This window comes from Patagioenas fasciata, chromosome 9 (assembly GCF_037038585.1).
Source record: "Patagioenas fasciata isolate bPatFas1 chromosome 9, bPatFas1.hap1, whole genome shotgun sequence".
In the NCBI taxonomy this organism is placed as follows: domain Eukaryota; kingdom Metazoa; phylum Chordata; class Aves; order Columbiformes; family Columbidae; genus Patagioenas; species Patagioenas fasciata.
Genome location: NC_092528.1, coordinates 7,559,540 through 7,585,434, shown reverse-complemented (window position 1 = coordinate 7,585,434; position 25,895 = coordinate 7,559,540). Strand labels below are relative to the sequence as shown.

The window sequence follows — 25,895 nt, the reverse complement described above, 5'->3', positions numbered from 1 at the left end:
TATAACTGCTAAATGATCATCTCAGGAGTGGTAGCCTTTCTTTGCAAAAGCTCCTTCTCAGTTCCTACCTGAGGCTGGCATTGCTTTTGTTTTTATTGGTCGAGTTACGAGGTCCCACTTCCTTCACTGCATCATCCCAGAAACCCACGTTTGAGTTTTTGGTATCAGCATTACTCCAGATGCTACTGACTAGGTCAGATGCCCACTGGTTGCTGGGATTAGTGTTTAGGGAGCCCCACACTGAATTCCCAATGCTGGTGTGCAGGTTAGAGTGCTGTTGAAACATAACAAAGAGATCCTGGTTATTGGACAGAACACTAAGGAACAGACATGGAGAACTGTTTCCCTCTCCATACTGATTAGATAAATACCATACATACCGTAGTATTTCTGACTCTGTTCGGCTGCTGGTGCTGCTGTTGCTGCTGTTTCTGCATCTGCCTCGCCTCTTCCTGCTGTATCTCCAGCAGGGACTTGGTGGTACCACTTGGTTTGGTGACGTTACCCCAGCCTGACAATTTCTGCTGCTGTTGCTGCTGCTGTTGCTGAAGGGCTTTCATGAGTTCACGCTGCTGACGCCTTTGCTGTTGCATGCAAGACAAAAGTGCTTGTCCATACTTTCAGAACATCATTACTAGTCAAAAGTCCAGCTGGGAAACCAGTTTTAAACTGATTTTGCTCTCTTCTGGAGAAGTCTGGCTGATCTACTATTTTTTGAGTTGCTATAGTTCCTCCAGAAAGGGAGACACTGAGTAACTAATAAACACAAATGGCTTGTTAGCCTAGGATGGAATGAATTTGGCTAATCATGAGGGCAACCAGCCAAGCATGTGGTGTGTCGGAAAAATACCCTCCTACCACCAATTGTCCCCACATCCCTTAGAATGCCCTGAGCTTGTACATATCTGCAAACAAATTACAGTATAAATGCAAAATAATTTTATATTGTTTTGTGAACATATTACAATCCTAGGGTTCAAAGGGTGCTGTTTCCCCTCCTTTCAGATGTTAATATTAAGCAGCTATGAAAACCTTCAAACAAGTACTTATTGAACTTATTGCCTGAAAGACAGGATTTTCCCTGAGTTACACTATTTCAGAAAAACATTCCTAACCCTCACTATTCCTTCTAATAATTTAGTTGACAGTTAAGCAGTGAGTCCACTCTAACAAGTTGCACTCTGTTAGTGGATTTACCTCTTCTCGAAGCTGCCGTTCTCGTTCTTCTTCTAACTTTTGTATTTCTGCCAATGACAATGTGGTCTGGGACTGGCAAGCTCCTGAATTTGATTGCTGACCCCATGTTGAAGATGATGGGAGCTGGACCAAAAGAACATATCAAGAATTACAAAATGTTTGAGAGAATATTGCTGAAGTATAACCACGAGAAATCAGTATAAGCCCACAGCATAGAGGAAGAGGAAAGCCACCTTTAAACTTTTAACCAAACAATAGGAAGTATAAAATTGTGTAATTAAGTATTTAAAAGTACACTCAAAGTATAAAGTGTTTGTTTCTTTGAACTTCCCTCCAATGTATCATAGTGTCCAAGATGCAGTATATCAAGAATAAGGCAACATATAATTGCCTGAAAAATAGTGGTCAATTTTAATTGAAAAAACTTCAGAAACTTTGCAGTGGCCCTTCCTCACTGCAGCTGAATAAACACCTGTACTCATCTGTGAATCCCTCTCCAGTAATATTCTATCGACTGAACCTTTTGTGTTTTGCAACTTACCTTTCTCTTGTTCCTTCCATGACTTTCAAAGTCCACTATTTACCCTCTTACAGATAGTTTGTTGGTCCCTGTTCTGTTCAAGCTAGTCTAGACAATCCTGAATTCAACTGTGGTTTTACTTACTACACTGAGCTGAAGGAGGAAATTAAACTATAGAAATGCGTTACCTTCATTTGTGCAAGTTGCTGCTGTTGCTGCTGTTGCTGCAGCCGCCGTAAAGCCTCCTGCTGCTGCTGCCTCTGTCTCATTATTTCTTTCTGGCGCTGGAGTTCCAGCTCCTTGCGCTTCCGCTCTTCTTCTTCAAGCCGTTGTCTGGCTGCCTCTTCTTCCATGCGTAGTCGACTTTCTTCAAGTCGCCGTTGAGCTTCCTCCTCTTCACGTGCCCACTTGGCAGCCTCCTCTTCCTTCCCAGGACATAAAGAAGAGTAAAGTCTAAGTAGACTTATAAAAGCTAAGTTACTTCTGCTCTGTGGTATTGAGATCCCGACAGAAGAGAGAGAGGCCTTTATATCTGTAGTCTTTGCTGTTCAGGTCATTCATCTAGCTTTACATTGCTCAAACAAGAAAGCCCAATAATTTAGTCTATATCCCCTCAGATTATAAGTTTCCCATTGCTCCACCAAGCAACGTGGAAGAGAAGGACATCTGCCTAGTTCAGACTAGCTAATTTCAGACCACTTTTCTTCTAGGAGTTATGCACCTTCTGAGTCTGAGCTTTTATCTGCTTATACTACAGTCATGCGCTGTTATACTTTCACTGGAATAAAACATGACAGGAATAAAAGGAGAAGAGGTGTTGACATAAAAGAAGAAAACAGATGACAAAGATGGTCCCTGTTATTACTGAACACTAGAGTTGCAAAGGAAAAGAAACATCTGCTCGCAAAGGAGATGACTGTGTGCCGGGACAGAAACAGTGATGAATGTCTTATAAAGGGAGGGCCCTGAAAAGGAGTTTTTAAATAATAACTGGCAATTCTGAAATGCACCTGCAAATTATTGTGAAGCCAACCGTGTTTCAAGATTACTTTGACTCAGGGACCATTACACTATCAATTAGGGGGCTGGAAACTCAAGTTCTCCAATATGGACTTCTAAAGCTGACCCCAAGGGAAAAACCAACCAAACCCACCAAACCCCAAAATAAAATGGGGGGGGAGGAAGAAAAAAAGCTGAAAACTTTGATAGTAGGTACAGTCTTGGCCCAGTACTGAAAGAATAAAAAATCTGATCATCTGAGACGATGTTAAAGATAACAAATCCATAGTAAATGCTCAGAATGACAATTCAAAATAAATTACTCTTTTTCTGGTACAGTCCTCTGCCTTTGTTTTGGAGAAAGAAGTAGAAATAACTTGCTGCAAAGCCATCCTTAAGGCTCAGACACGAAGGAATACACTCATTCAACACAAATCTCTTTTCCAAAGAGCAAATTGGATTCTGATTGTTTCATCTGAAATCAGGACACAGAAAACAACCTATTTTTCATTCACTTGATCCTGTCTATAAGCTTTGCTTTCCTCCACCAAAATGAATGGTTTCTCAGGCACAGATGAAAGTCTCAAAGCCTGTTTGTTCTGGCAGCCTCCATAATTAAATTTAATAGGTCCTTTTTGCCATTTTTCACCTGTTTACGAATTAACTCCTCTCGCTGCCGTCTTTCCTCCTCTTCTCTTCTTCTCTCTTCCAATCTTCTAAGTGCTTCCTCCTGCTGTTGCCGCTCCTCTTCCTCCCGCTGCCGCCTTAGTGCAATTTCCTGCTCTCTTTGTCGCCTCAGGGCTTCCTCCTGGATTTGGGAACAAAATGTCAATCTATAAATGCCATTTTATTGATGAACTACATCAGAACACAGACTACAACTTGGTCTGGCCAGATAAATGGCCTCAAGAAAAGCTTCTTAGCTCCAGGCTAAGCATTACCAAAGCAACTATGTTAAACACTACAGACTCAGATGTTTACAAGTTTTTTGATGCAATGTGCATCTCATACATAAGTGAATTATTTTAATAAAAGAACAAACACATGAAATAATTGTTTATCTTTAGTTTTAAAAATAATGGTGTTCAGAATGAAAACATAGGGTGAGACACCTCTTTCCAATATGTACTGACCGTACTTGAAGATACATATATTTTAATGTGCGGTTATCAATAATTCCTTTTTCTGGGTGTTGGCTCTAAGTTGGAAGATTTTCCTACTTATAGGAGTTTCTAAACACTGACCACTCTTCAAGTGCACTATGAAACTCAAAGCACATCTCCAGACATCAGCAATAAGCTTGATTAAGCAGCTCAGTGCACTTAAGGACACTAAGTCCCAGAGATGTGGAATTTCAGGAAAGGGCTTCAACTGGGCTGTTCCTATGCTATTTAAATAGCATGGGTGACAAAAGGTCTCCAGGGCTTTGATTGTGGGCTATCCCCAAATTATTTAAATAGCTTCCAATAAACTGTTTTGCTTCCCAAGTAGCAGAATTATGAACTCAAAAATAAACATCAGCACCCTTTCCTACTGCTCTGGGGAGCAATATCAACAAACTCTTCCATTCTGCTACTTGCACCACCAGCCTTCTGCTGGCCTCCCATATAAACAGGAGTGCATCTGTGCAATTCTTCCCCTCATTCTGACTTCCCTTGGACAAAATAGCCTCACTTTTTGCTGCCTCTTCTGATCTCTGAAGTCCAGCATGTCTGTGAGAGGTCACCCTGCTTTTCATCCCTCCTATTCTACTCTCCCCCTTTGGCTTATCCTATCAGCTCAACCCAGAGATCCTATTTTTTGGACAAGATCTTTTAAGCTTTCATAAATACCTTTTCCTTTTGAACAATCAGTACTGTGTAACCATACTCTGACAACTTGGGGTTTTTTACAAGCCATACATTATTCACAAGATGAGGGGAGATTAACTGTGTGGCATAAATATAAAATTTGAACTCTGGTAAATCAAGGAAGTTATTTTTGAAATTTAAGACCCTTTTACTAAATCTGATACCAAGCATTCATATATACACAGCACAGATAATGTGCAAAACAGTTCACTGAACAACTGGATCAGGTTTCTCTCATCAGACTTCATATGTCTATAATACGCCCAGCAGACACATTATCTTTTATAATTGATCCTATGGCACTGAAGAGCTGCTGGCTGCAAGCCAAGAAGTCTTTCATACTCCTGTATATAATTTCAGTGGTTTAGTGCTAAATGTAAGTGCTTTAAGTGTAAGGTTTTCTTCTATGAGCTGGACATGAAACAGTAGCCTGTGAATCATTTTCTCATTAATCAAGCCCTTGATCTGTCACAGTCACAAAAGTTTTAAGCACAACACACAACATCTTGACCATTTTGTTATTTGGGCCTGTAACAATTAACTGGACACATGCAGGCAAGTCACAATAATAAGTGTCCCCAGTACAAGTGCTGAGAAATTTCTGCTTGTTGTTTCTTTGGCTGAAAATCCTACGGAGGAGGCTGGAGACACTTTGTTCAACTGGAGACCACAGAGCAGGATCCCAGCTCAGGACACCCAGCAACCACCCAGGCTGGGGGGGCACTCAGTACGAGTCACTGGCATAACACACAGTGCCAGAGAGAGATGAACAAAGGCACCAGGTCCTCCTGTATGACAGCAGTTCAATGATACCTCTGCCCTACTCTTCCTTTGGGAAATGAGGTTAGAATTGTCATTAATAAAGCTGTAGGGATCTTTCTTGGTTGGGCATGGCAGGAGAGACACTGTTGAATGACAGCAACTAAATATACTTCTCTCCTCAATAGAACTAAAGATGAGCAATGTTGTACCAACATGGGGACAACAAAACTCGCAAGATTATGAAAAACTGGGAACCACGTGGGTGATGTAATTCTTTTGTCCAGCTCCACAGTTTTAGAAAAGACTGTCTTAATATTCACTTCTGTATCTTATTATTCAGTGTTTTCATTCGAGCATGTGACCAAAACCATCCAAAGCTCTCCAGCTTTCTGCCACTCACTTGTATGGGAAATGGGCTCATTCCTTTGGTGCTTACTGCTCCCATACTCATGGCTCCCTGCTACAAGAAAATCCCAATATTCCTTAGCATCTTTTCTAATAATTGTTTTCAAGCACACATATCTTGCTGTACAGACAACTTACAGATATTTTAAAAAATCTGAAATAATATTGCAGAAAATCTGTAAGTAGCAAGCCTCATTTCAGTAGGCTCTGGATTCTTAAATAAAACAGATTTTTTGGTAGTTATTAAATATCAGCAATTCTGCTTGTCTAGGTTATTAGGGCTTACAAATGTTTTAGTTTTGTGGATCTTATCTTTGAACCAGGTACTTTAAAGGGAGCACTAAAAATACAGTTCAGAGAAAACAATTATTAGCTAATTAATAAACCTCAAGTTTTGTTCCTGAAAGCGATCAATCATTACGAAATAGAAGATATCAGAGTAGAAACAAAAGAGAAATAAAGGAGCTACACAAGCTGGGCATTACTGTTTGCAATTCTACAGTGCAAGTAATTGATGAAAACTATGAACAGAACTGGATTCAACATTTGGTATGACATTTCATCCTACAGAATTGAATTTCTATTAGTTATTTTTTTTATTTAGAATTCACCATCAACAGCATATTTACTAACCTTATATACTAGTCTTTTATGCAGTATTACATCAAAAGCCTTCCTGAAGTCCAGGCAGATTAAGTCTACTGCTTCACCCCTCTCAGCTCTCACTGTCATCTCCTCAAAAGAAGTTAATCAAATTTGTTAAGCATCATCTCCTCTGTATAAATCCATGCTAATAAATCAGTTCATCCCTGATTCTACAATGCCTTCCAGTACAGAAGTCAGATTCAAATATTAGACCAGTTGTTGTATTTTTTTTTAAATACAGAATACAATATTATTTTCTCTTTCTAGAGAAGTGCTTAAATTCTTTGTTACCTTTTCAATACATTACTGCTCAGAATTAAGCATTGTGGCAATTATTCCATTGGTAATGAACTAAGATACTTGCTATTACTGCTTTTCAACACCATTCTGCTTCTTCCTTGTAAATAATAATTTACCATGACATCTCAGAAAGGGAGAGTCAGATTGTTTACTGTACAAATCCAAAGCAGACAAACACTTTGGAATTTAATGGACATTTCCAAGAAGTCATATACAGTAGCAAAACTATTAGTCTGAAAAGAAACAACCCAAGTCTATTTATTTGAAGCCACCATGGACAAAACACATTGAGTTACCAGGTGATCAGCTGAAAAAATTAGTTGTTATTAAGACAGAGCTAAAGCAACCTAACTCAAAAGTTAAACTTTTGAGTATATTATTGCTTTAGTGCTACAGTAAAGCTTGAACTCGATCATCAAAAGATGCTTTTCCATTGTATACCATAATGACTTGATGTACACAAAGTAGATACATTAAAGCAAGGAGCCATTTATATATACTCAATTCTTCAAGATACCATGGAAGCTAACTACAGATCACACTGCAGTCTAATAGACTAGAGCTTCAGTGGCAAAGCCCAAACACAAGTGAACTGAGGTCTATGACTAACTTAGAAATAATTCTAGAGGCTTCCTCAGAAATGTCTGTTCCTTAAACCAGGAAATGTGCTTTACAACTGCCTACCTAAACACATGGAAAATATTATAACGGACAAAACTATTGGTTACTTTCACCTGTTATTCATGTGCTACTTTAGATGGCATTTATTGACTAACTCCTTAGGGAATAAGCTCAGCAATGTTGCTTGTCCTTGTCCTTCACATGCAGAGTTAAAACACTAACTTCCACTGTCTTTCCCTCCTACAACACTTAAGGAACAATTAATCTTTCAAAAGTAAATGCTATAGATGTCAAGTTAATAATGTTTCCATTTTGTGTTCTTGTAAGATGAAGAACATACTTCAACTCCTACATTCATTCTCCTACTGCTTGTCCAAACTATATCTCTTCCTAACCCAAATATCAACTTCAGAAAATAACCCAGATAATCATTTGCTCAAAAACATTATTTACTAAGTTTAAAAATAAGCTGAATGTTACATCACTTTTTTTTCCTGACTAGAGCCTTAAACATTTAATTCAACTGAAATAGGCTGGCTCAAGCTCCAGTCTGTTCCAGAACAATACTCTTATCAAAACACTAGGACTGCATAAATGGTAAAGATTAAACATACAGTAACTGGGCAACTAACTAAAGTCTAATATTGACACTAAGAAGTTGGAAGGAAATATTCCACGCGGGAATAAAGCCTCTCAGCTCACAAACAGGAACCTATCTTGAAGTAAACCATTAAAGGCCATTTCTCAGACTGCAATTTGGGCTCTTACGCTTCAAATCAAGAACAGAAGAATAATAATTTCATATACTCACATGAAAAAGATTAGAACTGTCTCCATACGCACCTACCAAAGATTAATCAGACCCCACAGGATTCTTAAAGTGAGTTTTATAAAGTATTAGAACTTATTAGAGATGAACTACATTGAGGAAACTCACTTGCTTCCTGCGGGCCAGTTCTTCTTCTTCTCGTCGTTTCCTCTCATCTTCCTGCTGCCTCCTAAGTAGCTCTTCTTGTTGCCTCCGAAGCTCCTCCTGCCTTTTCCTCTCCTCTTCCTCTCGTTTGGCCCTCATTTCCACTTCTCTCCTCTCTTGCTCTAGCTACAATTCACATAAAACTATACTCAGATGCAGGTAACGTATTCCTACACCATTTCTTAGGGCAACTCTGCTGAGATTATAGTAACAAAAACAGATGGAAGCCTCTGACAGATGCTCTCCCTTTATAAATAATTTTACCTACCACCTGGCTGCCTACAGGGGCCAGATTCCTGAAACAGTCTAGAACAATGTCTGAGTATTTCTATTCTGTAACGAGCACCAGTTCTCTAGTCACTCTACATCAGCTCCTTAAAATAACCTCTGACTCCAGAAGCTAGCAGTGAGTTGCTTTGCAGACATCTTAAAATAATCAGTTTCAGAAAATGGACAGAATCATACAGGTTCAAACTTACAAAAAAATACTAGTGTAAGTGTAAAACAACCCAGACAAACAGGACTCTCATGATTCCCCAAACCAATTCTGGTGAAGAGAGGCACGGATTAAGAGAACGACTCAGGGTTTGGCATGACATGGCTCATGATGATCCCATTTGAAAATAGAGGTGGCTATTGAAGAGCTTTTTAATGACAAGTGTCAGAAACATAACCACTACTTTGGAGGTCAGTAGTACCTCCACAGCAATGGTTTCCAAACAGCAGTCCACAAGGATTTTGTAACTGGTTTCTATAACCCATGTTCTCTTTATGGTGTTTTCTATGAAAATCTAATCAAAATCATGCAGAAGGGCCTGAAGATTGAAGAGTTAATAGTCTTCCATTGGCTCAAGAAACAGTTACATTGCAGAACAGCAATCCCAACTTCTTACAGTACAAAACGGTTTCTGACCTTTGCAGCTTTGGCCTTCTCGAGCTGCTGAAGTTGTTCTAGAGCTGGTCCCTGAGCTGCAGTATCAATGGGGAGATCCCAGACACTGCTTCCTTCCCAAACTAGATAGTGAAGAAAACAAACATTGACAAGCAAAAATAAGCACATCAACAAGGAAAATAAAAAAACCACAAATGAAAGGGGGAAAACCTTGTGTATGCTGTTACTAGGTTTTATGAATTAAAATCATGACAATACATTAATCCTAGTCAGTAGAGGGCCACCTTGTCTTCCTGTAAAACAAAGCTTGTCCATTACTGAAGCAAGGCTGGGTTTCCTACAAAATTCTACACAAGAATCAGCTATTTAAACTCCTCCCATCAGAGCAGAACACCTTTATATTACAGCATTCAAACCCTTTGGAACAAGACTTCCCGTAACCATAGGAAATATTACCCTATTCTTCACAGACCTCAAATGGAATTTAAACTGCAAGGCAAAGTAGCATGAACCAGTTAAAAAATACTGATGCAGAAAGAATTCCCCATAGCGTCAAAAAGGGAGTGATCATCTGAGAGATGTTGGTTTCTAATTTATGAACTTTTCTCAACAGATCTGACACGTGCCAAGCATCTTACCTGTAGGTTGTGAAGCTGACTGAAGTTCCCATATTGAGCCAGTGTCCGGCACTGACACAGACCTTGTAACAGGTGGCATCATGTTCTGTTCAGATATTCTGTAATACCAACAGGGAGAGTCAACATGCCACTTCCAGGGAGAGGAGTGCTCTGAACACGCATGAGATTCAGTAACTTGTAACATACTCCTTTCCTTCCACACCTCTATTTAAAACAAAAATATGATGTGGACAATACTACTTGCTTGCAGAGTCCTTGCTCATCTCATCCCTGCTGCCAAGTCAAGGGCTAAGCCACCTACTGCTACAGTTTTGCTTTTGCTGCTTATAGGCTTGTTTGAGGAACAAGCGTCTAGCATTGCACAACTCAATTAGCAAAGCCATTCCGCCACCAGCACAACAAGTCTGTCGAAAACATTATTTCAACTCTAAGATTCTCATCCTTCTTTATAAATGTTCCCTGAGATAAAGGCTACATATATAAAGAAGGATTTGACATACTGCAACTGCTTCAGAGTCACACAATGTTTAAAATAAGTAATGCTAAATTAAGAGCAAATTTCAACACTGACAAGATTGTAATTATCATTATATACAAGTCAGAGCACAGGAAGAATGTTATTCAGTTCAAGTCTGGCTAACTCACCTCATCTTCAGGGCCTGGAACTGTTGCAGGAGAATAGCGAGCTGCTGTTGCTGCTGGGATGAAAGGGCGGCCTTTTGCTGCTGAGCCAGCACCTGTGCATACTGTTGTCTTCAAAAGAGAAGCAGAGAATCACTGGTATTGGTTCACTTGCTTCTTCATACTATGCTAAAAGTTGCAGCACGTTGTGCATAGATTCATTCTCCAGGACTAATGCCCACTGACCCTATACAAGGTACATGCTAAATACAAGAGGAAACCACAGAAAGGGGCCTTGGAAAGAACCAAAATACAAGACAACAACAAACTGGTCCACATGAGCAGAACCAAATTTCTCTTCATCCTCAATTACGTCACCTGGCTATTGCTGTCCAATGTTTCTCTTGCAAACTGTGCAATACCACTTGGCTTTTTCTATAAATCACATAGAGACTGTTCAAACTGATCTGGCTTTGATGACTACCCACCTACACAAGTCAATCTCTTCCCCAGTATGTCAAGACATCCCCTAGTACATTGGCAGGTTCTTGCCTTGTCAAATCATAAGCTGACAATAAGTATTCAAAAAATCATGATCATGGCACGTGCTCTCAGCACCCCTTGAACGAGCAGTCTTATCTGATTGCATTCTTTACTCCAAGCTCCTACAAAACAAGTTGTTAGGAAACTGGCCAGAGCTGAACAACTGACAGCTTTGGCAAAAATGGCTGACAAATGGCTTCCTCCAGTAACTACCTTCCACTGATCTTCAAAAAAGCTGAGCAAGCAGGGTAAAAATAAAGTTCTGCCTTTGCCATCTCCAGTTTAGAAGACTTGTAACCTTCTCCTGACTCTGTAACGTCCAAACTGCATTACAAAGACAGCTACCCATACAGCAGGTCTCAAAGTAGCTATGCATGACCACTATAAAGACTCTGAAAAGCATGCCTGAAGAAGCCACACTCTGCCCTAGTCCTGCAGACTATGGAGCCTCTGGTGTTTGCAGAAGCAGGCTATGGATGTTGGAGGTGAAGCACTCCCAACCCCATTGCCCAAGGAAACAACGACAAGATGATGAACCCAGACGATGAAAAATGCAGAGCAGAACAGAGCGACTGGAAGATCTCTGGGACTGGCAGTCTTACTGTATTAAAAGATGTTGATACTGGAGGTGCTGCATTTGGATCAAGGCCAACTCTTGTTGCCTAGTCAGTCGCTCTTGGTCCAGTTCACCCTATGTTTAGAAATAAAACATTCTATTTTAGTAACATATACAATAACATTAGCATATTGCAAATGCAAGCAACGTAGAGGTTGCATTCTGAACTCAAAAGACAAAGATAATAGAAAAATATCTAGAGGGATATCAACACGTACAAACAAAGCCTCTAGTATGATGACTGTGAAACAGAGCGTGCTTGTATGTATCACAGGACCAAGCCTTCCAGTCACACAAACACAGCAAAACAAACATTCTTAAACTGAGTGTCTTTTCTCCTCTTAGAAAAGTAATTGAACAACAAGGCTCAAGTTTGGTGCTTGAACACCTGCAATTCCAAGACAGAGCAGCTGACAGGCAAATAGTTCCATTTCCATTTGCTACAAGACTATTTGAATATTGTAACTGTCACATAATTACCAGATGTGGAAGCGGTGCTGGACCTGGAGTGAAGGGAACCCTGCCCCACATTTTCATGATGTCTCCCAGCGGCTGGAACGTATCATCACAGGCTCTCTTCACCAATAGCGACATGGTGAAATATCCAGCCTGGAACCACTCTGCCATCTCCTGATTACTGAAAGGACCTGAAATAACACCAACCAACACACATGGGGGAAGGGGAAGCAAGGCCAAGTTGAGAATACTGGAAACAAAGAGCATGGTGCTTGTTCAAGTAACGCAGTACCCAGCACCAGGCGTTCCTGTCCCTCTTGTCTGGACAGACAGCACATCCAAGGTTGGAGCGTCAATGTACATATCGATGATCTTAAGTCTTTTCCAACCAAAATTATTCTATAGGACATATATGTGAAGTTGTTGGGATGTGGTTTAGAGGTGGTTTAGACTTGGCAGTGTTTGGTTAACAGTTGGACTCAATTATCTCAAAGGTCTCTATCTCAATTATCTCAAAGGTCTTTTCCAATCAAAACGATTCTATGATCTAGATCTTTACAATGGCTACAGCATTCTCCAGAAACATCTTTATTCATAAGTGCATAGCCGCTTTACCATGCGCTGGAGGGAGACGAGTCAGCCCTGAGACAAAAGCCAAGCAGGTGGGGTGGAGCTTGGTGCAGCTAATACCCATCCTGCCCTCCAGCAAAGCTCACGATTTCAGGTTGACAAGAGCTGTAATTTCAAGTTCAGATCTTGGCAGTATCCTCTACCTGAGAGCACTGAAGGCACAAGTGCTACTCTCCCCACATATACTGCACAGATAATTAAACAACCGTAGCCTGCTTCAACTCCTGCCTTCAAATCAGAGGAATTTGTTTTATTGAAGTTTTGTTTCTGGAACTTAGCAGACGAGCAGATCCACCTCTGAGTGCAAGATTATATTTAAAATATTGAAGAAACCAGTTTCCCTTTTCCTTTCTCGAAAAACTATCCCACTCCTCTTCCTCTGTTCCCAATAAAGAATTCTGTCTCTCCCTTCAAAGGAAGACTCCTATACTAATTTTTACATATACAAATGGACACAAAAGCCAGTATATTAAAAAAAAAGTTACTTAACAGAGCAAGAACCATATAAATACAAGCTTTGCAAAAATCTTCTGGAAAAAATGTTCAGTAATTCCTCCCATCTCTGAAAAAGTATCTTTAGAAGGTAATTCCTCCCAGAGACTATGAAACCACAAAAGGTACTGCAAGAAAAAAATATATGTGGGAATGTTTACTCCTAGAGGTCAGATTCAAGGAAGTATTCACTCCAATAAAAAACTGTTAGATCATCGCTGAGCAATAAACACTCAGTGACTAACAGAGTTTAAAGCACACTGTGCAAATAAAAACACTTTATGGTTAACATCATTTAAACTTAAAGGGGTGAGAAGAAAACCCTAAAGATGTGTAATACCCACAGACAAGAGACTTGCACAGATTGCACAAATAACACTCCCACAAATCCTATTTAGAGTTCACAGCCAAGGAAGTAATTCACACTGAACGTTAGCAACTACTACTTAGGGCAGTTACAGCAAGTAAGGAACTCGCTGCTTGGCTGTGTTTTTGGGAGGCAGCTAAGCAAGCTGCTAAAACAAAGCCCTGAGACCTCTAAAAGAACAGCATTTTCTGAAGTAAAGATGCAAGTATCTATGCAAAAGGCCTGTTACAACTTTCCTTGGGAAAAAAAAAAAAGGTTTCTTAAGCAAAAATTGCAAGTGTGAAACAGTTGGTGTTATATGAACTAATAATGCACCAGCTGCAAGTACAATTTAAACTGAGATTATGTGCAAGCAGTGGCTTGTGGAAACTTGTTTTCTCTGCTCTAGATTCCAAACAAATTGCCCTTCCCTAAACACTCAATGTCATTGGGCTGAGACTAGAAAACTGAATTCAATGTTTCTCATGGATTCTTGAACAAGCTACTGAATGGTCACATTCTTGTTTTGTTCCCAATATTATCTGGAAATCTGAATAACTACTGGCATGAACGGCAGGCTTTAGTCTAACCTCCATTTGCAGAAACCTGAAATAATGGTAATTGTTACCCAAAATAAAATACTATTCTAGATACTAGGCATGCTGAGCTGATGGAGGTAGTAACAGGTAGATCTATTTTCACAACCTAATCCTAGAGTTGTAAATTTCCTGTGCTGCTTTTGTGAAACAAGCATCAGTATCTGTTGGTGGTAATTTTGTGAAGAACTCTTTAACAGTTCTGTGAAACAAAAGAGGAAGTGTAAAGGGCACAGACCTACCCTGAATTTCTCCTTGTGGATCTTTGTAGTACCACTTCTGCATGGCTTCGTGGAACAATGGCATAGAGGAGCCTTTTGCTCTGTGCTCTTGAATTTTTGCTGCTAGTCTTTCATCATCAAGGGCACTGTCCTGCAGATATGCCACCATTTTCTCTGCTTGCTGCAGGAGACATCAAAATCGGCAAGGAATACAGGAGTTAGTTGTGTGCTTACAGGTTTGAAAATAAACATACCAAAAACAACCATCTTGTCCCACTCAGTGCTCAGGAGTGTACCAGGAGTGACAAGCAACTCAACGACTGGTGTCACCACACCACAGACCCTGAACACAGTCTACCACCTTGTCAGTATCACAAAGAACTGTCCACCTGCCTCAGTAAAGCCTTAAAACAATTCGCAAGGAGACCCCACCCAGTATCATTGTGAAAAACAAAACGGGTATGGGAGCAATACCATGGAAAATGCTCTACATCCCAGCAGTCACTAAGCTTTTGTGAACACAGCCTGCACTTTATGTATTTTTTTAAACACACTGGGCAAACTTTTATGGTTTCTCAAGGCAAACGGTAATGCTACTTGACAGTGGTTGTAAGCATAAGAATATCTAGGTCTTTAACACTGGTTATATTACTCTTATTCAGAAAAATACTAAGCAGGCCTGAATCACCCTCCTCTGCTTTTTTTTTTTTTTGAATAAAGCAGCTTTTAGTACACATCACAAAGTACAAAGATTCAGCTGCACTTCTGTTTTTACAGGCTCCAAATAGTTTTTGCATTCCACAGTCCTCCAGTCTCACAATTGTCAACAACAAAGGAATTCGAGAAATGCTACCTGCTCTAGGTGTTTGAGGCCCTCTTCATCATCTGGGTCGGTGGGAATGTTGCCCATGCCTGGAGCAGCTGTGACAGGTGTCTGAACTGGTCGCAGAGCAGGATTTGAATTGGAAACGGGAGGAGAAAGATGAGCGGGAGAAGCTGTGTCTGCAGAAATCTGTGGCAAAGGTTGAGCAACAGAAGCCAAATCTAAAGAAAAATGTTAAAATTAGTTCATTATCTTTAACATAATGGAAAATGACTTTTAATAACTTACTGTAGAAAACATTCAGCAGCTCAAAGTTAGCACCAGAGCAAAAGTATTTTCAAACCTTCCTGTATGTATGACTGCACATTGGTACTGTTTACAGCACAGGCACCAACCTAACTTCAAGGAACAGTTTAGTTCCAACAGTGCAGAACTCAGCACATTTCAGCCTGTCCCGTTCCCTGGCCACGTGCAGTTGTCCAGACTGATCTGCTCTGCCACGCTGAGGCACATCCACAACGAGCTCAGGTTTCTCTAGACTGCATTGCAATGTCAAGTACCAGAGCACTGCAAGGATGTGAGACAGCCTATCAAATAAATCCTGCATTTTTAGGCCAGTTGGTGAATTCCAGCTTTTTGTCACCATAATCCAGTTTTTGCTTCTTAAAAGAGACCAAGACTAATCACAACAAGTAATGGAAACTCACTAAGTCTACCTATCAATTTTATTACCTTCTCTGTTGGACATTTTGGCTGGTGGTGTATTCTCCGTTTGATTCTCTTTATCTTCTGTTTTTTCTGTTCTTTCTGGCACAGACTCTTCCTTCCGTTCAAAAAGGCTTGTCTGCAACGGGTCTGGAGGCTGTGATTTCGGTGGGGTATCTGACCTGGTAGCCGGTGAAGATGTTTGAACTGCTTCTTCCACTGCTTCTGTAACATTGCATGGTTCTATGTAATTGAATTAATGGAAATTCTACACTGCAGCATAGAAGAGATGCATGAGAAGTCTCCCTTACCTGCCGCTACTCTATCTGTTTTCTCCCCCTCTTTCTTGGTGGTCTTTTCATGATCTTTGGCTTCTTCATTGTGGCTCCCTTCAGAGTCAGATCTTTCTTCCCCTTCCTCCACAGGTCTGAAGTCCATCTCCTGTTCCTCAGGGATTGGCTCCTTCTGCACCTTCTACAAAGTCAACATAATCATCCATAATCCACCTGACATAACAGGACATTTGCTGAAAGTGAACAAAGTGCCCAAGACAACTTTTCACCTTTAAAGACAGGAACGCTCCAGAGGAGTCAAACGTTCCCATTTCTTCTTCTGCATCTTCTAAGCACCACTCAGGGAGACTGTCCCTGTCGTCTTCCATGCTGCCACTCCCACACCGTACTCGTCGATAACCCCGTTCATCATCTCGTTCCCGGAAATCAAATTCGAACCTCCGCCGTCGCTCCATGTGTTCTCGCCAGCCTGCAAAACAAGGCCATGTGAGGTGGGGGAAAATAACTTTACAAGCCAGCACTGGGGGCAGTAGCTGACTTGGAGAGTGAAAGGGTGGGTGAGGAGGTGTCAAACAGTGACAGAAATTCAGAAAGCCCTGCAGGATACAATCCACCTACAAACAGGCATCTTAAACAACAATGGGAAGAAAAGGAGTATCTTACCATTAATGAGGACACTTCCAAATACTATCCACTGTGTATCCCCACATTATAGATGGCAGTATGAGCATTAAAAAAAACATGTAAGGTTAAGAAAGCTGGGTTACATATTCTAAAATATGCTGGAGCACCAAAATAAGACAAGCAACACTAGGTGCTGATTGAATTTACCAGCCAGCATCACTTTACATGTGTAAGATTTTATATTTTCTTTTAGGCTATCTGCAAAAGTCTCATCCTGAACAACCCATCCACACTTTTTAATTCCTGCCCTCAGAGACATGTTTGTGCACATAGGTGAAAATGGACTGATGACTGCTCAAACACCTTTGAAAGGACTGTTAAGTCTTTTGAGCAGTAATTTCTTAGCACTGAAACTCAGAATGATCATAAGGAAAGGGTGGAAATCTTTTCAAATTCAAGTATAAATTTTACTTCACTTTTCTTTCTAATATATTCAGAAGACACCTTCATTCAGTCAAGCTTAAAATCCTCTGTCTGCAATATTGCTATTTAAACTGTGAAGAACTTGCTGCTAAGGAAAACAAATTGGGAGTAAAAGGATTTTAAATGGCTTTCCATCCAATAGAAGCTATCTTGACCAGAAATGTGCAAAGCATGAATGAAGGCACCTCAGTTTTTAGTGTTTTTAAGTGGTGGCTGTATTCTTTTCTGGAGAAAAAATTCTTTTCAGTCTCAGACTGTGCAATCAGTGCAGTCTCGCTGTTTAGCACATGGCTACCAAAAATCACAGCAAAGAAGAGAAACGTCATCCTCTGTTCCCTTTGTCTTATATTGAGGAATGTTTCCGTATAAACTCTAATATCTGAAGTATTAACCACGCAAAAATCCACCTTTGTCTCTCAAATACAGGAAATGTAAAACAAACTCCTTCTAGAAACACAGGGAGCTTTAAGATTATATTTTATCACGGAAACACAAAAGGTTAAACTTGAACAAGGCCCTCACTATATCACGTGTGCTTATATGCAAATAATTCCACTGTATAACTTTGTCTATGCTTCTAGTCATGTCTTGGAAACAAAAAACATCTTTGGTATGCAAAACTGTCAGATCCATGTTCTGAGGCAACCTTTTTAATGTCATTAAGGAAATAAATAAGGTACAGGAAGCTTGCACTTATCCTATTTTTTCTGTCTGCTTTAAAGTAGTTCTTAATATCTTAGGCCTGTTACATCAACCTCTTGTTCATTAATAACTTCTCAAAACATACACAGGCAAAGAAAAAGACTCACTGAAGATGTGCTAATGGAGTACATACTCCAGAGAGCTTAAATAATAACCATTCAGTGCATCCTCTTCAGAAGAGGATGCTGGCAACATGTCCCAGGTACCTCTGCCCACAGCACCCTGGCCTCCAACTTACTGCAAACTCAGGAAGTACAGGTTCCCAAGGGTGTCATACATACAAACATGTCATTAAAATGCCGTTCAATTTTAAAAGAACAAAAGCATCTCTGGGAGCAACCAACAAGCAGGACAAGACATCCTACCTGAAAGGTCTGACACGAAAATTCCACTGACATAGCATGAGAAGCTGTTTTAAGTTCACTTCCCCCTTCTCCATCATCAACACAGCAAACCCAGGATTTCCTTTGGCATTTGGGAGCTTTTTCCAAGGTTTAAGTGTGAGATGTTGCTGACAACCAGCCTGCATTTCTGATTAAAACCACAGGCGGACATCTCCTCAGTACAATCAGCAATGTCCATGTCAGGCTTCACAACAGGTGGAAAAACAGAGCTACAGCCTGAACCTGGCAATGCCAGATCCTACAAACGGATTGATATTTCTGCCTGTTGGCTGTCCTGAGGCTCACAAAAAGCTGAGCGTCTCTTCTTCAGCTCTCTTGGGACAGAAGAGGAAAATCTGGTATCAACAATCTTCTGTGCTACCATAAATGTGTCAACTTGAGACCACGCATTGAGAAGAGCCTTGATTGCTTTTACACTGTTCATATCACCACTCCAGGAGCGCAGGCTCTTCACAGTGGGACACAAAAGCATGGTTTTTGAAGGTGAATTCTAAGCATTTTGTTATTTCTAGGTATCTTCAAAGTTACAATTAAGAACTTAGAGGTTCTGTTTACCATATGGTCTGTTTGCCAAAGATTTAGTCACACAACCTCCTTTCATAGCCCACATATTTTCAGAGCTAGGTGGACAGACAAAAAGAAGGGATAAGTGGAGCAGACACATGCTCTTATCTCTTAGTTACAACAGAAGTTCATAACAGTCTATTTAGAATCTAGTGAGCAACTCAGGTGTGAAGTACAGGGTTGCCAATCTTCAAAGCAAGCCAAAGTAAAGACAAATCTTAAATTCTTACCTAAGTTTTTTAACCAACAGTGTGGACACAAATATCACTTCAAATTCAGTCCTGTAGTATCATTAAGCATCAGTTTTATGATCAAGATTACCAGTTAAAAGAAATAATTCTAAGCTATATTTACCCCTTGCAATTTACGGTGACCTTATAGGTAAAAGGACAGACTACTGGCTGCTTCAGGAAATCCAAGTATACTTCAGTCTCAAATATCAATAGCTATTTATCTCTTAAGAGTTATGTTCTCCAATTCAGGAAAAAAAAATGTTTCAAATATATCCTAAAACTACACTAAATCTTAAACTAAACAATACCAAATTAAAAAAAAAAAAAGACACAGGAGTAGTACACTTTACTTTCATAGCATATTTGTATATGAAGCTAATTTTTATTTTTCTCAATTTTAGAGTAAGATCCTCCAATGTACTTTAGCTGGTTTAAGATATTCAAGAAGCACAATGGCAAAAAAATAAGTCTATTTGATTCACAGCAGTTGATTATGAAAATATAGTAAACCATGACGCATTTGAAAGGCTTAAAAAAAAAAGGCAGGAACCAAAAAAGTCTTCATATGACATTACAGACCAAGGTGCCTCTAAAATGCTCTGCAGGAAAAAAGATCTTAACAGAGCTGGTTAAGCAAAGACAAAAAAAATTACCATATCAAAGAAATGTTAGGCTAGAAGAGATAATTCCTACACCTTAAGGATGAGTTGGTAATGAAACAAAACCACCTACACATCATTCACCTGTTCTGAGACCAAACAAGGTTCGCATATATATTTGATACAATGGACTCGCTCTGCAGATTTGAAGCGCAATCATTGTATGAATGGAAGAACTGGAACAACAGAAAGAAAGAGCTTTTTAGGTAAGCAATCATGAAAAAGACGGCTTAAAAGAGAGAACTTTGAAGCAGCCAGTGAATGTAAAGCTACAGCCACATTCTTCTTAGAGTTAACTGAGTCTAAAGATCCTCTTTCACACCTACAATAGCAGTGGTACCACATCCACCCAGAACAATTAGCAAAACAACTTTTCCATTGTAGAAGCCAAAGAAAGATGTCTTCTCAGACTTCTGGTCCTAGTGCACAGAAAAAAGCAGAAGAAGTAGAAAACCCCAGAAATTCTGAGTGGACAAAGAAGCTTGGTGATGCAAACCAGCTTTCACGCTACAAAACCAGACAAGTTTCTGAATCCTTCTGAATTTAGAAGGAAAAAGGTGCTAGGCTTGTTGTCTTTAAGAAGTCTGATGAAGCTGCTTCTTCACTTTACCACCAATCCTCAGAAGACCCCTCACTTCATATGTGGCACGGCCATGGGAGAGAACAGCTTTAGCGCAGCATGGACACAGGGCAGATCCCTTCAACTATCAGACCACAGAACCTGGGAAACGACACTTAGGTGCACTAGACTGGTTCAGCATAAGTAGTGCATCCTCTTGATCCTTTGTGCCTATTAAAAAGCACAAAATGAGCAGATTTAGGTCAGCCATCCTGCCGTCAACACAGCTGAAAGAATAACAGGAATTCAAAGCTGGAAAAATAATGGTCTGTGGCAATCAAAGTATTCTTTGCTTAACAGAGGATGATAAACTCAAGCCTGAAAACCGCTACGTTCTTCCAAACTGCCGCATACAATCTAGCAGGGACTATACAGAGCCAAGCTAAAGGAAGGTCCAGCTAAACAAATGATGACGGTACTCTGAAGACATTTCTCTATTTTTAGCAGGACACATGATTAGTACTATTACCTAACAGCAGAATAAGTACAAAGAAGCAATTTAAGCTATGCCAATTTGAGTTAAACTCAGTGTTTAAAGCAAGTGTGTCGTTCAAACTGTTCTGATGGTCCTGTGGCTACTACTCACACAAAGATTCAAACACAGCTCTGACCAAAGCTAAGAGACTCATACAATTCAGCTATGAACTCAGTCTATCTCAAAATTAGCAATTTTTCTGTCAATTCACAGAATTGTTAAGAACAGGCTTTTTATTATACCTGCTAAAACTAACTCGCGAAGTTAACTGTCTAGTAAGCAGCAATATTTCCTGTGATGGAAGTAAGATCAATTTTCAAAACCTTCCTCAGAACATCTTCCAAAAATGTTCAAGACAGGAATGAACTTCTGAACTTTGAGGTCTATGCTTCCTTTTAAGCTAAAGCATGCAGGCTTGTACTTGCAAAACATGCTGCTCCTGAGTATCATGCTGCATCTGACCATCATGAGGTACAACCATATCTGGCCTGATGTCATCTGAACTATATAACAAGGCAGCAGTGTCTAATGAACAACTGGGGAAAAGAAAATTACATTCTTCAAAATTTGCCCCTTAGCCTGTTCTAAATAGAAAACATCTGATAATAACTTTAGCCATGGGCTCGCTGCTAAATTGTAGTACAAGCTAACAGTTGTTCGAGGGCAGAGAACTACATAGCTGTGGAGAAGGTTAGGAACTGAGGAAACGGTTGCTCACCATCAAGATGTCACTTAAAGTATTTTGGTACACTGAAAAGGGCAATAGACTTATTGTAAGAGCAAGTGTGACTTTTCTTAATTGAATAAAAGAAGTTGTCCACCTTAGCCACAGAATTTCGCCTGCTTAGTTTGCTTCTCTATGAAGATCTAACAGTAGAAGAGTTACAATCCTCCCTTGGTTCCCCAGAAGCCTTCTGCAGCCAAAAGATATCCCAAACAGGTATGACTAGCATGCTAGTAGGCTAGCAGGACCTCTCCCAGGTAGAAGAAATAAAATAAATATATATGTTTTAGCCATATTACTCAAATGCCAAGCTCTGCCTTGTATTTCTCCTGCAACTCTAGCAATGCAGTGTGGAAGGCAAGTGAACCAAATTGACTTTGTCAGGGAAGGGGAGAGTGACACCGAACAGATGTCTGAAATCCAGTGAGGTAAGACATCCTGTAACTAACCCTAAGATGCATACAGCAACATATTTAGAGATCTTCCAAGGATGCCTCTTCACATTGCAAACACATTTGGAAAACCAGAAAGATTTCAGCAACCTGCAAGGTTTAGTGACAGCATCACTCCACAGCTTTAGATATGCTACCTAATGTGGGTAATGTCTCTCCCCTCAGCATTACAGCCACAGAGAAACATTACTATTAAAAAAACCTCCAGGTTTTAGCAGGCACATACACACCTGGAGCACACCACAGACAAGCACACACCTGAAAAACGTTGTTCCCTTACATATGGTGGGATACCAAAGACATTAAAAACAAAAGGCACATAATTTTGTGCTAATCATTTTGGGGCCAAGAGCCCCACATCTGCTGAATGGTATTTAATGACCAAAACTGCATGAACCTTACCTATTTTTGTCCCAAACTTTATGCCACCTCGCTTTCCTCTGCTTTCCCCATGCGCTGATTCACTCACTGCCCTTTCCCTATAACCACAGCTGCATTCTCCTCTGGATCTCTTCTCACCTGGACTGTGAGGCCGCCACCGCTCACCATCCCTCCGTGACCCAGCCAGTCGCCAGCCTCCGTCGTCATCTTCCCCATTTTGTTCCTCCCTGAAGATGCGCCAGTTCTCGCTCTCAGAGCGTATAAACTCGTGTTTCCTCCCCGTCGGTGCTGTCCCACCTTCCTCAAAGTTTGGTCTCACTGCAAGGAAAACACAGGCCAGTGAACATGCATCCCATCTGCAGGAACCTGGAAACATCAAGGCTGTAATCTCGCTCCCTTAGAGGCAAAAATGCCCTAGAAGTGATGATAGGAACCTAGGAGAGAAACGGAAGTTCGTGGAAAGAAACATACAGACACATCTAGGAAGTCCCTCCATGTCCCTACATATCTTGGAGAAAAAAAAGCAAAGCATACAAGAAATTATGACACAGAAAGGAATGACAGAGGAAGAAAAGATGACAGTTTACGAGACGTGGGGAAGCAAAAAAGCAAAGAAGCCAAAGTGTGCAGAGAAAGAAACCTGCTGTGTCATGAAAAGCCTCATGCTAAAGGAAAATGGGAATACAGTAAACTCTAAACATTACACATATTTTATATAAATCAAACAAATTTGTTACTTCTGTAATAAAAAGACCATCAGATTTACATATTTAATCCAATACGATGTACAGCATTCCTGCAATGTTTTAGAAAGGACTGAAAAATTAAAATAGTATTAAGGAATAAACAAAAATAACATAGTAGTGTTAACATTACTCCATGAATCCATCTGCTGGACAGACAAGGTCAGCATATTAAGAGTTAGAAGAAACTATGCCTGAGCTCAAGGACAAGTCTACCAGAAGTTTAAGAGATATAATAGCCTTTTAGTTCCTAATTTACAATGTTATATTGAAAATAAAACTTGTAAAATCCTCAAGTACTTAACAGAGAGCAACACAAAAGGATGAGGTAAATATTTTTATAAAAATAATCAACATGTAGATCAGTAACTCAGGTTAGAAATACATGCTGCTTTCAGTGTTGACTCATCCTGACAAGGATACACCATCACCAAAATAAATGTTAGTACCAGTTCCAGGATTTCTGGACTGTGCATTTCTTTACATATGTTCAGCTCTGTAGCACCAGAATTCTCACAGGAACCACGATGATGCCAGTTCTGCACTGATACTATTCACCAGTTTTAACCTGAAATTGTGAGATTATTAAAAAAAGGACTCAAGTACTAGAGAAGAGTATATTTAATTTTCCTTCTGAGAGTCTTAAAATCCAAAACCATAAGATATTTGGTGAAGATTGTATGCTATGCCTGCTTGCTTGGACAGGAAAAACCAAAGCATGACTAGGCACTAAGACTCCTGGGGTGGAAAGGGACATTCTAAGAATTCAGTTTATGAAGGGTGGGAGACTTTTCTTCACATCATGCAGCTTTTTCAGTCAATGAAAAAAAAAAAAAAAGAGTACCTGAAATTCTATGGCATATCAAACCTCTGTGTTTCCTGTCTCCAGAGTGTAATGTCTGTGTAGGAAGGATTTCTGAAATGTAAACAGTCTTTGAACTTCGCACCTCTCTTGGAGGAAAACCAACCTCCTTTCTGCATCATCTCAAAACAAACACCGGAGGACAAAAAACCCAAACAAATCACAACTTTTTCTTTCTCCAGCTCAAAATTCCCACAACACACTGATTTAGGGAAGAACTATTATAAGAAGGTACAGGTGGAATTCAATCCAGAGTACAAAATCCAAGATGTTTCCAGTATCCCGTGCTCCAGGTTCACATGAAATCCTTTTAACACTGTCACAGTAAAAAGTTTCTCCAATAACTTTCAGTATGGCTGAGTCCTTGACCTATTAAAGTAGACAGGAGGGACAGGAAACACCCGAATTTCAGAAGCAAGAGTTTTTCCACCATGATGACTATCTGAAGACCCCAGAAAGGTCACTGGAATGCCTTCCTCTTATGTTGTTTCTATAAAAAGAGCTAAAGAACACTGGTTAATTCACAGTACATCATCAGTATCGACAGGCAATCTGCGCAATGAGGCCTCATATAATCCAGATATACATTTACTTCATTAAAAAGAACATCTGGCTAAAGATCACTTCAGTACTTGCTGGACTTTGAGAACACAAATTTTAGAACAATGTATTTTGGGAAGTCTCTGGTAATACTGGCTCCAAATAAAACAAAACTGCTGGAGACACTCAACTCCCTTCATTTGGTAGATGCAATGTTGGCAAATGTACTTATCTGGAACGGATAAATCTCTGCAGATGAAGGTCAACTACATTCTATTTTCATATGCTTCAGAGAAAATAAAGGAAGGCAACAAGCTAGAAAGAGAAACTGAATCTGGGAAATATAGAGGGCTTTTTACATTTTAAATCTCTGAAAAATGTCACACAGAAGCATGTAAGGAAGTGCTGGGAAACCTCCCAGTATCACTCCTTGGATGGGCTTTGTATAGGAGAAAACCAGGAAACAGAGCTACAGAGCCAGGTCAGCTAGAAGTAAAATACAGAGAGACAGTGGCCTAGGAGAGCTGCAATCCAAAAGACCAGATGAGCCTAAGACACAAGTGTAAGGAATATGCCTCATTCTTTCTGGAATTACTTTAAATTTGGGTTTTCGTACTCCTTATGACAGCCGGCTTCCCTGCCAAGAACTGAACTACCCAAGCCAGGTTTTGTATTCTGAACTTGCAGAAAATGGTGTCCCTATTCACTGCTGTGGGGTTTGAAACATCTCTGCAGAGGTGACAAAACATCAAACGCTGTTGCCAAGATCAGACACAAGTGGGATAATGGTCCTCCCCTGAGTTTAAATGCTACAGCATTAGAAATCTAAGAAACAAATCAATTTTAAGAGGTCAGTATTATATTCATCTGAGGATGGTATCACCTGTGATTCTGAAACCTTTGTAAAGACAGCAGCACTCCAGTGTGTTACATCAGATGACTGTTCTGATGCTGCACTCCACTGGAATTAAAGAAAATGCAGCATATTGTGACATACTTTTCTGGTACTAGGACACCATAGCAAGTAATATGCAAAGACAGCAAGGTAAGTGTCAAAACAAATCTGGCATTGAATGATCTTGAACATTAGAGACACCAGCCAGGAAACTAGTGGTTTACAAATACAAGCCAGTCACAGGTTAAGGATCAGAAAAATCAAGATACCCAAGTGACAGAAATACTATGACAAAACTGTTTGCAGGAATACTCCTCCAGTTTACATATAAGCTATTAACTTCCAAAGTCCTAGCGTATTGTCTTTGCAAACTGCTCTTAGACTTGAGGAC

At 40.0% G+C, this 25,895-nt stretch overlaps 1 protein-coding gene across 10 annotated transcripts in view; it reads right to left on the bottom strand.

Moving 5' to 3' along the window:
- Positions 1-25,895, bottom strand: part of GIGYF2 (GRB10 interacting GYF protein 2) — a 76,075-nt gene that overhangs the window by 5,405 nt on the left and 44,775 nt on the right. For 4 of the 10 annotated variants that reach the window (XM_065844285.2, XM_071812398.1, XM_065844287.2 and 1 more), the window contains 18 exons: positions 22,603-22,782; positions 16,414-16,613; positions 16,163-16,325; positions 15,879-16,094; positions 15,177-15,367; positions 14,345-14,504; positions 12,063-12,229; positions 11,569-11,657; positions 10,448-10,555; positions 9,803-9,900; positions 9,186-9,286; positions 8,237-8,398; positions 6,367-6,468; positions 3,366-3,524; positions 1,906-2,142; positions 1,198-1,320; positions 381-584; positions 69-274 (listed from right to left, as the gene is read on the bottom strand). In XM_065844285.2, coding sequence (XP_065700357.1) covers positions 69-274; positions 381-584; positions 1,198-1,320; positions 1,906-2,142; positions 3,366-3,524; positions 6,367-6,468; positions 8,237-8,398; positions 9,186-9,286; positions 9,803-9,900; positions 10,448-10,555; positions 11,569-11,657; positions 12,063-12,229; positions 14,345-14,504; positions 15,177-15,367; positions 15,879-16,094; positions 16,163-16,325; positions 16,414-16,613; positions 22,603-22,782 — 2,866 coding nt within the window. The remainder of the gene's footprint in view (positions 1-68; positions 275-380; positions 585-1,197; positions 1,321-1,905; positions 2,143-3,365; positions 3,525-6,366; positions 6,469-8,236; positions 8,399-9,185; positions 9,287-9,802; positions 9,901-10,447; positions 10,556-11,568; positions 11,658-12,062; positions 12,230-14,344; positions 14,505-15,176; positions 15,368-15,878; positions 16,095-16,162; positions 16,326-16,413; positions 16,614-22,602; positions 22,783-25,895) is intronic. The other 6 variants (XM_065844288.2, XM_065844289.2, XM_065844290.2 and 3 more) reach the window with 6 other exon arrangements.